Raw genomic sequence first — 14,147 nt, 5'->3', positions numbered from 1 at the left:
CGGCTAATAAGATTCAATCATCATTATTACTTTGCATGTTTCCAAAAGATACCAATGTACAGAGAGATAGGTTTTGTAGTCTTAATGGGTTATGTGTGGGACTTGTTTAATCACTCACTTCATAACCTTTAGATTTGATTCCTCACTCTTCATTCATAGTGAAAGGAAATGGAACGTGGACCCATTTTCATATTCACATGGGCCGCATGTGATATCTTCTGCTCTTCATGTGCTATTCTTGAGTCACCAATGTTTATTTATACAAAAAAAAAATGTTATGTTTCATAAAATCATAATTCATGATGCATGAACCACTCTGCCATCATGTTAACAGCCATATTTTCATGTCACTGGAGTTGTTTATTGGTCTCCTTGATATTTTATATTATGAAGGAAGTTTTAATGAGTTAGTTTGAATCAACGGATAGATATTTAGACCTCTTAATTATTTAGTTTAGACAAAGTCGACCAATAGGTTGTGTAAACAGACTCGTAACACAGGGTCGACTATTTTGAGGGTCCCTAATTTTTATAGAGTTATCCATTTGATTATTTGAAATTTGATTGATAAATTTGCTTCAAAGAGTATTAAAACGGGCGACTCTTTTTAAGTAGCTAGAATGTTGACATTTCAATTTAAACAGAGTAGTTTGATTTTTTTGTGCTTCATTTGGTAAAAACTATAATATTTTAAATAGTTTCTAATTATTAAAATTACATTTCTTTTTATTAAATATTTATTTTTTAAGATTAGAATAGGGCCTCCAAAATATTTAGACGGCTCTGAGTTTAGGGTCTATTTTTGATCGGTGTGTATGGTAAAACATATGTTTGAAATGGTCAATTTCTAAATAGATTTTAGTTACTTTAAAAATTATTTTTTGCAAAAGAAAAGAGTGAATCTGAAATTTGAGGTGGAAAAAGATTTCACTGGTTCCCCAATTTGAGGCAGATAAGGGATTCTAGTGTTTTCCTATATTTGTAATAAAGTGGAACTACCTGAGTATCCAATTATAATGATACACCAAATATTACTCAATTGACTTAGTATGTGAGTATTTTAGCACAGATTTCAGAAAAGAAAAAAAAAACATTTTTTTAATGATTTCAATATACAAATCTATAGCTTATTGTTAAAGACAAGTTGAAACTTAAAAGAGCATAAAGTTATGAGCATAAAATTCGGGGAATTGAACTCTATTTTTGTTGTGTAAAAGCAACTTTAGTGTTTGGTGTTTAGTTGGTTGCTTAAACATAAGCAATTTGCTTAACCTTTTCCTACATTGGAGTTCGATTATTTGTAGGTGTGGAAATAGCTTGTGTGAAAATAGCATGAGTTATAGGGATGTAAACCGGGCAGGAAATGTGCGGAGGATGTTTCTTCGCTCCCCGCCTCACTTTAAATTTGTTCTCCGTCTTCGATCCCCACTACGGGGGAATATTCTTCCCCATTCCCATCTCCATAGATCACCATGATATCCACAGCGGTCCACGGACATAAAAAATTAACAAAATTTCTATATTTTTCAATCAAAAACATGATACTAATAACTTGTTATTTCTTCTTTTATTTGAAAAAAATACATATATTTTGCATCTTTCTTTTTTTAAAAATAAAAACATATTTCACATAAAAAAACAAAGAGAATAAGATGAGTAGACAATGTGTATAACGTGTATCTACTTGGTGCTTTTTTCTAGGGTTACTTGGGTAGTGAAACAAGAAAATAAGATCATTGACGTACTGACGACTCTTGGTTTTCTAGCGTATTAACTATCTTTTTATAACAAAGACAAAGATAATTAAAAAACATGTAAAGTTATATAATTATATATATAACTTAACTAATATGGTCGGGGTTGAAAAATCCGGGGCGGCGGCCTTGATCCCCGCACCGAAATGTGTTTGGGGGAACTTTTCCCTCCATCCCCGTCTCTATGGGGAAAAAATTCTCCAATTTCGGAGCTCTGGACAGATAATCCCCATGGAGAACTCCATTAACAGATAAATGTTGCGAGGTTTAAGTTTTACTTGGTAAATAAAAGTTTGACCTTTTTACTTTTAAAAAAAATTTAACCTTCTCTATTTAAAAAGTCTAATTTTACGAGTCTAACGTTAGGTTCATGACAATCTGTACTATTCTAATACTTAATTATGTGGTATAGATGGTTGCTTAAATTAAACAGTTTATCTTAGTTAAGCAATTTCAATCTTTGTAAGTCTTTTGATTGAGCTTGAAGTCTACATGATACAATGAGTCCATGAAATTCAATTAGCCTAAACTTTTGTTTATCCAAATAAAAAGCAAAAAAAAAAAAATGAACAAATGTGAGTTGCGAGTCCTTTTTTTTTTTTTTGAAAGTAAACACAATTCATTAGAAAGCAGCAAATAAAGGTACAGGAAGAGGGTCAGCTTGAAGCTGATGTGGGAGAGATCCCATCCAAGTTTTGGAGCCAATACTCCTAGATAAACCTACTAACTTATGAGCTATAACATTAGAGCTCCTTCTAACATAATAAACAGATACAAATTCAAATTGTTTCATCAACATTTTACAATCTAAAATAATAGAATCAATAGCAGCTATGCAGCACTTGATGTTGAGACTGTTAACAACTACAGCTGCATCAGAGGCTAGGGAAATGCGCTTCATATTATGATTAATAGCAAATTGTAGGCACCAACGAACACCCAAAGCTTCCGCCACTAACGGCTCAACTTCAATGTTGTCAAAAAGGCATGCCGAAGCTCGAACAGCAGCAGATCCGTCGAGACAAACCAGTCCCCAACCAGTGGTACCACCTGCAAAACAACCAGCATCAACAAAAAGGCAATTTTCTGCAACACTTGGCTCAAGGTTGCTTTCCAGATTGTTAGGATGAGTAGGGATATTGATCTTTTTGCTGCATGTACCCAGTTCATTAACAAAATCCATGGCTTGTTGAGCGATATCAATCGGGTTGAGAGGCTTGTTTTTGAAAACACATTGATTTCTACCATTCCAAAATTTCCAAAGTGTAGTGCAAAAAATTCTCACAGCCATATGCTCATTACATTGCAGACCATGTAACAACCAAGCATTTAAATTCATATTTTGAGGAATGTGATGGCCTAGCTGAGAAGAAAACCAAGTCAGTTTTGCTAGTTGACAATGCATAAACAAGTGTTCAGTAGACTCAATTTCACTTTGACATAGAGGGCAAATATTTTCCAAAAGAATTCCTTTTTTTGACAGATTATCTCTAGTTGGAAGGATATTCTTAGCTAGTCTCCACATGAAATTTCTAACTCTATTTGGGATTGGAGCTCTCCAAATTTCTTTCCAGAGGGTGGAGCTATGTGAGATTGATGAGCCAGGGGTATCTCTATTTTTTATGTCTTGGAGAAGATGGTGTGCTGATCTAACCGAATAATCTCCATCTTTTTCCCAATGCCAAACTAGCTTATCCATAGGGAGCCGCTGAGATAAAGAGATACTAAGGATTTGCTTGGCCTCTGTTCGATTAAAGCATGAATGGATTAAGTCTCTTTTCCATTGTTTTGTGTCTGAATCTATGAGTGTTTCAACTAAGGCATCTTCACTTAAAGAGTTCACTGGACTCCACACTTTAAAATCTGACTGGTTTGGGATCCATCTATCCTGCCAAATTCTGATTTTTGCACCATTGCCTACACTCCACCTGGCTCCTACTTCCAAGATATCTTTTGCACTAACAATACTTCTCCAAGCATAGCTTGGTTGGTATCCAACATTAGCTTCCATGAACGAGTTTCTTGGATAGTATCTAGCTTTGAATATTCTTGCCACTAGCGAGGTCTCATCAGTCATTAGTCTCCAGCCGTGTTTCCCAAGGAGAGCTTTGTTAAAGTCCTTGAAACACCGGAAGCCCATTCCGCCCCTATTCTTCGCTTTTGCCATCCTATCCCAACTCATCCAATGCAACTTTCTACCACCCTCATTTGAACCCCACCAAAATCTAGCTGCCATAGATTCTATTTCTTTGCAACAACCATCAGGAAGTTTGTAACAACTCATAATATAGTTTGGAATGGCTTGCACTATTGATTTGATCAATATCTCCTTTCCTGCTTGGGAGAGGCATTTTTCCTTCCAACCTTTCAGTTTCTTCCAGACACGGTCTTGGACAAGAGAAAACACTACCTTTTTAGATCTTCCGAACACAACGGGAAGTCCAAGGTATCTTGAATGAGTGTCTACTGTCTTTACTCCCATCTTGTTACAGATCATTTCTTTTTCTTCATTAAGCATATTTCGACTAAAAGACACTTCAGACTTGTCCATGTTAACCATCTGCCCTGAAGCCTTCTGGTAAGTGGAAAGGATCTCCATAATGGATTCTGCCTCATGTTGGTTGGCTCTAGTAAATAGTAAGCTATCATCCGCAAAAAACAAATGTGATATCTGAGGGGCTTGTCTAGCAATTTTGAGTCCATGAATGCTATTGGCAGCCACCTTCTGATGCAATAAACCAGAGAAAACATCAGCACATAAAATAAAAAGATATGGAGAGAGGGGGTCACCTTGCCTCAGACCCCTTTCAGCTGTAAACCTCTTGCTGGGTTGACCATTAATGAGGATTTGGTAAGAAACTGTTGAAATGCATCTCATTATCAGGTCAACCATCTTTGTCGGGAAACCCATACTGATTAAAGTTGCTTTGACGAAGGGCCACTCAATTCTATCATAAGCTTTTGCCATGTCTAATTTCAGCGCCATCATACCTTTCCTTCCTTTCTTCTTCTTTTTCAGCCAGTGAAAGCATTCCATGGCTATGAGAGCGTTATCTGTGATTAGCCTTCCTTGAACAAATGCAGATTGCTCCTCATCAATGATTTCCGGAAGAATAGGCTTGATTCTGTTGGCTATGCATTTAGTAACAATCTTCATCAGCACGTTACAAAGGCTTATGGGTCTATAGTCCTTAGGTGTTGTGGGGTTTTTATTTTTGGGAATAAGGGTCAAGAAAGTCTTGTTTATGTCACCTGGAGGTCTGTTATTATTAAGGATATTAAGAATCAGGCTCTGAACATCCTCTCCAATGATGCTCCAATACTTTTGAAAGAAAAAGGCAGGCAGACCATCAGGTCCGGGGGCTTTAAGCGGGTGCATTTGATTGATGGCCTCTAAAATCTCCTCTCTAGTGAAATCCCCATTACACCGTTCCTTGTGATCTTCTCGCAGCTTCCCCTGAACCACTTGGACGGTTTCCTCAATGTTAGACGGATCTGATGTAGCAAAAAGGTCAGAGTAGTAATCAATTAGAACCCTTTCGACATTTTCCTCTCCATTCCTCCATATGCCATTATGGTCCTTCAACTTTCTGATTTCATTCACCTTTTTTCTTTGGGAAGCTTTAGCAAAGAAAAACTTTGTGTTTCTATCACCATCTTGGAGCCAAACTGCTCGACTTCTTTGCCTCCAAATGATTTCTTCCAAGTGAAGAAGCTCAGCATGTCTATTTTCCATCTCTTTGAATTTTCTAACCTCCTCTGGAGTTTCAAGCCATACATTGTGATTATTGAGTTTCTCTTCAACTTGCTCTATATCTTTTCTAATAGTTCTGATTTGGTAATCATTGAAGACTTGATCTAGACATTTCATAGCCTCAATTTTGTTCACACACTGTCCACCAGCATTGAGCCACGAGTTCCTTACTTCATCTTCACAATTTTTATCCTTAGTCCACACCTCTTCAAAGCGAAAGAGATGAATTCGTTTTTTTCTTGAAGGATCCTGATGCTCCAACGAAATCAAAATTGCCGCATGGTCAGATCCATGTCTTTGGAGATGGACAACCTTGAAAGGAGAGAACCTATTTAGAAAGTCCTCTGTTGCCATTGCACGGTCTAACCTACATTGGATATTTTCTGAATCTTGCCTCCCATTAGTCCAAGTGTAGGGATATCCATCAAAACCCATGTCTTGTAGGCCACATGCTTCCATCACTTGCCTCCCAATCCCCATCTGAGTCTGGCTTCTTGTATTTCCTCCTAATTTTTCATCTGGACTAAGGATATCATTTAAGTCTCCTAAACATATCCATTTGTTACCGACCTGATTTGATATTTGTTGTATCAAGTCCCATGTTTTCCTCTTATTGTGTTCATCAGGGAAACCGTACATGCAGCTCATGAACCAATTATCCCCCCTCTCCCCATCAACAATGGAACAAAGAATATGATTTAAAGAAAAGTTAATGACGGAAAGGTTCACCTGGTCTTGCCACAGCAAAGAAATTCCACCCGCTCTGTCTCTGCCGCTCCCAGTGCACGCCACTGATAGACACGAACTGAAGCCGCACTTGATCTTTATTCTCTCCATTTCATCTACTTTTAACCTGGTTTCCATCAAGAAAACCAAATGGGGATTTTCAAGTTTGATGAGCCTTGACAAGGCTCGAACTGACCGGGGATTCCCCAAACCCCGACAGTTCCAACTTAAGGCCCTCATTGGTCTAGGCGGTGTTGGCCCGCCAACACCACCTTTTGTTCGGTTAAGTTTGTGTCAATCATCTCCACTTCTTGTCTTCTCTTTTTTTCACCCCCTAGAATAGCTTCTGGATGTCCTTCAGAAATAACCACTTCAACTAGTTGACGTTTTCCCAAATCAGCAATCAGTTGGGTCTGATCTGGTTCCTTAGCTTTTCTTGCACCTTTCTTTCTTGACCATTTCCTTGGAGCTTTGGCAGGAGTTTTCTGTTTAGTATGGGATCCAATATCAAAAGTGGCCATTTTTGGGGTTGAAATGGCTACATTACCAAGAGACTCTGCAACACATTCAACCTCTTTTTGATCTTTTCCCCTATTTGTTTCTTCTATTTCATCAATCTCGCCCACCACATTAGACTTTTTCAATGAACTTACCACCTCTATCTCCAATCCCTTTCCCAAGCCTTCCTTAGAGCCAACTTTGCTGGTACTAGTTTCCCCAAAGAGACTTTTACTACAAGAGCTGGAGCTTTGTTCCTTCTTTATGTCCCCACTAATTTTTGGAAGAGGGGAAGCTTTAAGCCATGATCCATATGGTAACTCTTTCTCTTCTATGTCTTCATAGCCATCCTCTTCATTACCTTCAACCTCCTCACAGTCCTTCATTTGGTGCCCAATTCTTCCGCACATATAACAAAAGTTTGGGAGTCTTTCATATTTGAAAAAGACATGAAGCCTCTTTCCTTGGTAGTTTAAAACAGTACCTCTTTTGAGGGGTTTCCTAAGGTCAATAGACACTTTAACCCTAAGAAACTTCCCCAATCTGTGTCCATCTTTGCTGTCCGCTTCAACAAATTGGCCTATCGTATTACCGAGCCTCAAGGCCATAGCATCAGATCTTAATTTCAGGGGAAGGTCATAGATTCTGGCCCAAAACTCAGCGGTAAACATTTCTAGATCAGAAGGTTGTTCCTCACCTGAGATTCGCTTCAAAATAACCAGGTTCCTGTCGAAGCTCCACGGTCCGTTTCGTAGAACCATTTCAAGATCTCGCTTACTTGTGAAACGGAAAAGGAATAAATTTTTACTGAGATCTTGAATCTCCACCGGATTCTTCAATCTCCAAGACTGGCTGACCACTTGCTTGAAGATACGGACGTTGAAGTGGTCCTCTGTCCATAGTTTCCCAACCAAAGAGCGTTTGAATGATTCATCTTCACATGCTACAGTGTCATCAACTACTATTTCCTCTTCTTCTTCTTTCGTAAGTGGGTTTTCTTTCCACTTGTCCATGTTGTAGATGTTAGCCCAAAGTGCACACAAGTTGCAAACAGAAAGGTCTAGGATAGCCTAGGAGCTTAGATCCATGAAGGATTGATACCCAGGAGGTGCTGGAAGTGAGCCGCCACAAGTTCTCTAGAGAAACCCTATTGAAGCTTGGTTGGAATTTTTTTCGAGTTGCGAGTCTAGGATATTTTTAACAATAATGTGACTTTATAATTGCTTATATTTCGTCTATTGAAGTTTCTCTTCAATTGTTCGTTACTATAAGTAGGACTGGGGCATTGATTACTTTTGGACATGTGTGGGTCCCAAAAGACTCAATTTAGGTCAATCCAAAAAACAGTAATTAGTGGCTCAGTTTTTTTTTTTTTTTTTTGGGATCGAATTAGTGGCTCAGTTTTGTTCAATGAAACTTTCCAGGTTGTTCAAAATCCCCTCGACTTCAGAGGATATATATATTTTCCCTAGAATATACCCGATAACACTTAGTAAGATGATGCGAGTCTCTTCTAGCTTAACCAAAGTTCTCGATTTGATCCCTGACTTGGGCATGCAGCAGTGTTAAAACTCTTAGGGAGAATTTGCCACCAATTTGGGTCCCACAAGGCTCGAGGGATTAGTCTCTGCAGTTGCGCGCATAGGATATCCAGTTTACGACAAAAAAATATTTTCCCTAGTATATTTTATCTGTTTGAACAGCACGGAAAAAAAGAACAATCACCTTTAAAACATTAACAAAAGATTGCATTTGCGTCTGATCCTGCTGTAAAACATTAACAATGTAGAAAACTATTATGACTGAATAATTATTTTTACAGATTCTGTTACCACCAGTAGATCACATCCATCAATAAAAAGATGGTACAACTAAATTTAGAAACTATAAGCTTTTTACATGTATTTGCTCAATATAAACTTTCAAAGTCGCACTCAAAGTTGTTAGGTACCAAAGAAAGAACTTTTATGTATAATATGCATAAAAATAATAGGGCAGACAATAAGGAAAATGTAACTTTCATCAGCAATTAAATTACTTGCCGAGGTTAATTGCCTAACACTCAGTATGTGAATCAATGAAGTTGTCACTAGAAATTTGTTAATGCGAAAACAAAAAAAAAATCCATATCATAAGGGCATCTGAACCACTGTTGAAAATAAAAGAAATGAACCTGCTATTATAGTCATTGGATCCGTTGTAGCTGCAATCAGCCAATACAACAAGAGGTTGTTCCATTGCCAACTTCGTCATCTTGAACTTTTGAAATGTCTAACTTTCATCAAGGATGATTAACTTCAGATTTAAACTAAGATCTTTACATTACAACATCAATTCTTTTAGAAGTGTGTGGATGCTCTGCAAGTACCAAAATTCTTGCCACCTTAAATGTTACCAAAATTTAACTGTTACATAGTTTCAGTCGAACTCTTCATGGAGAATTTGGCCTTTAAATTGACAAAATGGAAGACCTCAATTAGTTTCGGGTACAAATTAAAGCTTCAGTGATCTCTGGATTAAGAGAGCTTCTATTTTAAAAAAATAGAGGGCTTCTATAGGTTTATAAAACTTTGCCCCCGGTACAGTTCTGAAAGCATTTTCAGAATACACAGTTGAAACTGGTATGGCCATAAGGCATATGGTCTCTCACAATGTTAGGAAATTTTTCACTAAACTTGGCCCTGCTATTGATGGCGTTCACACAACAAAGTGTAATGGTTGTGGAATGGTGGTAAGAATCATGGGACCACGACACTAAATCGTTATTGGCCAAAATGCGACAACATAGGTTGCGGGTTTTTCAATGCTGCATTCCAGATTCTTGTGTTTAAGAGGGCCAAAACGACTACTGTTGATTTTGTCGCATTTAGGCCAATGACGATTTAGTGTCGTGGTCCCATGATTCTTACCGCCTGCCCTAAACACCTTTCCACAACCATTGCACTTTGTTGTGTGAACGCCATCAGCACCAGGGCCAAGTTTAGTGAAAAATTTCCAACAATCAGCAGTAGTAGTTTTGGCCCTCTTACTTTCAGGTGTTTCATCATCAACTTCAACATTTTCATTATCACGCTCCAAATCTACCAAATCAGCAACTGCACCTTCAACTGTTTGTGAATCCATTTGAAGCCTTTACCTATGAATCCAAACAGTTCAAAAAATAAAATAAATAAAGACGAATTACAAGAAAAACAGAACAAAATAGACCCAAACACAAGAACGAAAAACATATAAAAATAAATAACAAATGATAAAGAATATATTAGGAATTGTTTATACTGGTTGATTTTTCTTATTCACTAAACCCTAGTTTGTGTACACAAAATCAGAACAAGATATGAGTTTGTGTAGAAGACTAAAAACTCTAGTTTGAGTTGTAGAAACAGTTGGTTTGTGATTCACTGATTCTTATACCATCCAATGTTTTAGAAGATTAAAAACTCTAGTTTGTGTAGAAGACTCTAAAAACTGAAGCACAAAAATAGAAATGTTGAGTTGAAGCTTACCTTAAAGTCTTAAACGTTTGAATCTCTGGAGAGGAAGAAGAACAAAACAGAAGCGACGGTGGCTTGGAAGAAGATATGCACGAAGGCGACAATGAAACAAATGGAAACAAACAAGATATGCATGGCGGCGGCTTGGAAGAAGTTCAAACCCTAGTTGTTTTGGAAGAAGATACGTGTTTTAAGAAGGGAAAACAAACAATCAGTTTTTTTACCAAAAACAAGAAGAAAAAAAAAAGTTACTGGATTGGGGTCCTCTCAATGCATGCCCAATTTTCATTCTAAGTAAAAAAAATAAATCCCCATCAATTCTTTCAACAGTATGTAAAAGCTCTGCAAGTACCAAAATTCTTGCTACCTTAAATGTTACCAAAATTTAACTGTTACATAGTTTCAGTCGAACTCTTCATGGAGAATTTGGTCTTTAAATTGACAAAATGGAAGGCATCGATTAGTTTTGGGAACAGACTATAGCTTCAGTGATCTCTGGATTAAGAGAGCTTCTATTTTATTGACAAGTCAATTCAAACTAAGACAAAAACTCTCCAAATCACAGCTTTCAATAAATGTTTGAACTTTGAATATACATACACAAGTTAACAATATAATCACCGCATGTTCAGCAGACATATATACTATTCATATGCTAATGTAATCAATGGAAAAAAAATTCCAGGAAAACATCTTTTAACCTAATCAAAACCAAAGACTAAATAAGTGTGTCCTAGCATTATACGGAAATCTGAAATGATACTGAACCATCTTGACCATTTGGGCTATTTAATCTGAACAATAAAAATAGATAAAACATGAAACACGACTAATTTAATGAAACACATAGCAGAACTTACTCAAGCAATAAATAATTGAAGCTCTGGATGAACCTTATTCAGTTTCATCAAAAGTTCATTACATTTAATGTTTGCTCCTACAGATGCATGCTGTGAAAATTTTGGTAGTATCTTCTTTATATCAAGATCTTTTGGCATGTTACATAGGCAAGCTATGATGGTTGAAGTTAATTTCGAGTCCAGAACAATATCCTTATCGGCCATTTGTTGAAGCATGGAAACAACTTTTTCTGTCTTACCCTTTAAACTATATCCCTTTAGCAAAGAATCAAATAGCACAGCATCTGGTACATGACCACAAGAGACCATTCTCTCATAAAGCGACGTGGCCTCATCCAACTGCCCAAGTTTTAAGAACCTGTTTATTAATATAGAAAATGTAATATTGTCGGGGACCAAATTCATGTTAACCATCTCCGATATCAATTCGTTGGCTGATTTAACATCTCCAGCTTTGAGGGTTCCATCGATGATTATATTAAACGAGACAACATCAGGATTGTGATTCGCATTTCTCATTTCTTGAAATAAACTCCTAGCCTGCTCCAAACTATCTTCGTTGCACAAGGATAACATTAGTGTATTGTATTCAATTACTGTCGGTCTAGTTCCAGAAGCTCTTTTTTTATTGAAAAGTCCTTTTGCAATACTTAGCATTTGCATTTTGCAAAGACCATTAATCAAGACAGTATAGGTCATTGAATTCGGGGAAAATCCCGAGTCTAGTGCATCCTTCCATAATTCCAATGCCTTGGTAAGCTTTCCAGCGCTTAGATAACCGTCAATCAAAATATTATAAGTTACTATGTTACGTGGGAACCCCCTTTCAACCATTGTATAGTAGACCCTTTTAGCACAACGAAGACGCTGCTCTTTGCAAAATCCTTGAATTACCGAATTAAATGCGAAGACATCAGGTTTTGTATGGAACTCATCAGTCATTAACAGGTTCAAAAGGTCCATGGCCTCGTCAATCTTTCCAACTCCACACAGTCCTTTCACTAATGTGTTGTAGGTAACCACATCAGGTTTCTTCCCCTTCTTCGCCATAGTTTCCAGAAGCCTAAGTGCATCATCTACCCGACCTTCATTACAAAGTCCATTTATGATAGCATTATACATTACATTATTCGGCTCTTCCCCCTTTTGCACCATCAAATCCAACACTTTAATCGCATCAGACACCCGCCCATTTTTGCAAAGCCCATCAGCTAAAACCGTATACGCAACAACATCAGGACGAACCTTACAAGCCGTCATATCATCCAACATTTTTGAGGCTTCTTGCCACTTTTGTTTCTTACAAAGAGCATTCATCAAACAACTATAAGTAACAACATTAGGAGTAACATTCTTCCTCAACATCTCATCAAAAAGTTCCTTCCCCCTCTCAATATCACCTTTATTACAAAATCCGCTAATCAAAGAACTATACACAAACACATCAGCCTCTAAACCCATCTTCTCCATCTCCTCCAACAAACCAAAACCCTCCTCAACCATCCCATTCTTACAAAACCCATCAATCAAAGCACTAAACGTAACCAAATTCGGCTTACAATCCCCAACCTTCATCTCCTCAAACAATTCCCTAGCTTCAACAAATCTCTTACATTTACAAAGTCCATTAATAACTGTATTATAACTAACCCTATCAAGATCCACACAATTCCTCTTCATCATACAAAACAAATCCATAGCCTTATCAAAATCACTACTTTGACAAAAACCCTTTAACAAAAGGTTAAAATTATACACATTTAAACTAAAACCACGTTTTATAATCAACCCCAGAACACCAAAAGCAAAACTTTGGTTCTGGGTATTGACAAAACTCTCAATCAAAGCAGATAAAGAAGTGAAACAGGGGAAAACAGAGACACTGACCATTTTTGAATGAACAGAGATTACTTGGTCGTAGTGTTTTGCTTTTCGTAGGTTGTCTATGAGAGTGTTGCAGGAGGAATAAGAGGGTACTGAATTTGGGTAGTTTTCGAGGGAACGATGGAAGTGAGAAAGGGATTCGGGAAGGGGAGTTGAAGAAGAAGAAGAAGAAGAAGATGAAGAAAGATGAAAGAGGCGAATAGAAAAGGTGGGATGAGAAGAGTGAAGGAGTCGTTTTGGTAGCATTGTTAGAAGGTGGTGGCGAGGTTTTGGGTGCACGGTGGTTCTCACGGCGGAAGGGTTTAACGAAGTTGAAGGGTTTGGACAAAGAAGATGGTGAGAAATTATTTATCAATTAATTAATCCAGTTAGATCCTTGTGTTCCCTTATGCCAAACCCTCACAAGATGAAATAGTCTCGGCCTCTCGGGGCACCGCTTACAGTATCATAGATTTGCTCGTAGAACTGCTTAGATAATCGAACTAACGCAGAACCAAAGATTGAAGTTTTTTTTCATCGATAGAAAACATGGGAAAAAAAAAGTTACTAACTATTGGACAAACAAAACAAAAGACAAAATTTAAGGTAGTGAAAAAAATTTGTGCAAATGAACAAACGTGTACGTGTGGTTTAATGGGAGAAAAAATTTAGTTTTTGTCTAGGACACACTCTTAGTTTGTCTAGTCTCATGAACGATTTTAAAATCAAACATAATACTATTGAAATTGGACAAAACAAAATAGCACATGATAAAATTTAAGTTATCGAAGAAAATTTGTTTCTTAAGATGTTTGGTGGAGAAAATATTACTCCGTATTTTGATTTTTTAAATAATTTGTGCAAATGACAAAGGTGATTTAGTGGAGGACAAAAATCAATTTGTGTACATGAGAAACGTGATTCGGTAGTGGACAAAATTTTAGTTTTTGTAAGGTACCCTGATCCTTAGTTTGGTTGTCGACCATCAAAGATATAACGGAGCAAAAACAAATCTTCATTGTATAGTAGTTGTTGAGTTTGACGTGGAATTTATAATTCACATGTCTAGTTAAAAAAACTTTAATACACTTTTTTTAAATTTACAACGGAATTAAGGATCGAACTCAAGACATCTAGTATATTATTCAAACTGCTCTTTGTTTTACCAAGCGAAAGAAGTTGTTTACAATAATATATT

At 37.0% G+C, this 14,147-nt stretch overlaps 2 protein-coding genes across 4 annotated transcripts; both read right to left on the bottom strand.

Moving 5' to 3' along the window:
* Positions 1–2,674: 2,674 nt before the first annotated feature.
* On the bottom strand, positions 2,675–7,937 carry LOC123889717. Its single transcript, XM_045939179.1, has 2 exons — positions 6,238–7,937; positions 2,675–2,804 (listed from the first exon to the last, which is right to left on the bottom strand). Exon 1 carries the CDS (start codon positions 7,743–7,745, stop codon positions 6,471–6,473), a length of 1,275 nt encoding a protein of 424 aa, XP_045795135.1. The 5' UTR covers positions 7,746–7,937; the 3' UTR covers positions 2,675–2,804; positions 6,238–6,470.
* Positions 7,938–8,478: 541 nt separating this feature from the next.
* On the bottom strand, positions 8,479–13,557 carry LOC123889716 (pentatricopeptide repeat-containing protein At4g28010-like). 3 transcript variants are annotated; one of them, XR_006802618.1, is made up of 2 exons: positions 10,594–13,467; positions 8,479–9,115 (listed from the first exon to the last, which is right to left on the bottom strand). XR_006802618.1 is itself a non-coding variant. In XM_045939178.1 (2 exons), exon 1 carries the CDS (start codon positions 13,214–13,216, stop codon positions 11,087–11,089), a length of 2,130 nt encoding a protein of 709 aa, XP_045795134.1. In that variant the 5' UTR covers positions 13,217–13,491; the 3' UTR covers positions 8,479–9,868. The 3 variants fall into 3 exon arrangements, 2 of the variants coding, with proteins under 2 accessions (XP_045795134.1, XP_045795133.1); XM_045939178.1 differs by having other exon boundaries at positions 8,479–9,868; positions 11,087–13,491; XM_045939177.1 differs by lacking the exon at positions 8,479–9,115 and adding an exon at positions 10,259–10,388 and having other exon boundaries at positions 11,087–13,557.
* Between the last annotated feature and the right edge of the window lie 590 nt (positions 13,558–14,147).

The sequence above is a fragment of the Trifolium pratense genome, linkage group LG6 (assembly GCF_020283565.1).
Source record: "Trifolium pratense cultivar HEN17-A07 linkage group LG6, ARS_RC_1.1, whole genome shotgun sequence".
Classification (NCBI taxonomy): Eukaryota; Viridiplantae; Streptophyta; class Magnoliopsida; order Fabales; family Fabaceae; genus Trifolium; species Trifolium pratense.
The sequence above is the reverse complement of the archived record's forward strand: the minus strand, read 5'-3'. Positions and strand labels throughout refer to the sequence as shown.

Coding starts and splice junctions, on each gene's coding strand:
- LOC123889716 (XM_045939177.1), bottom strand. CDS start 13,216: ATGCTACCAAAACGACTCCTTCACTCTTCTCATCCCACCTTTTCTATT.
- LOC123889717 (XM_045939179.1), bottom strand. CDS start 7,745: ATGGACAAGTGGAAAGAAAACCCACTTACGAAAGAAGAAGAAGAGGAA.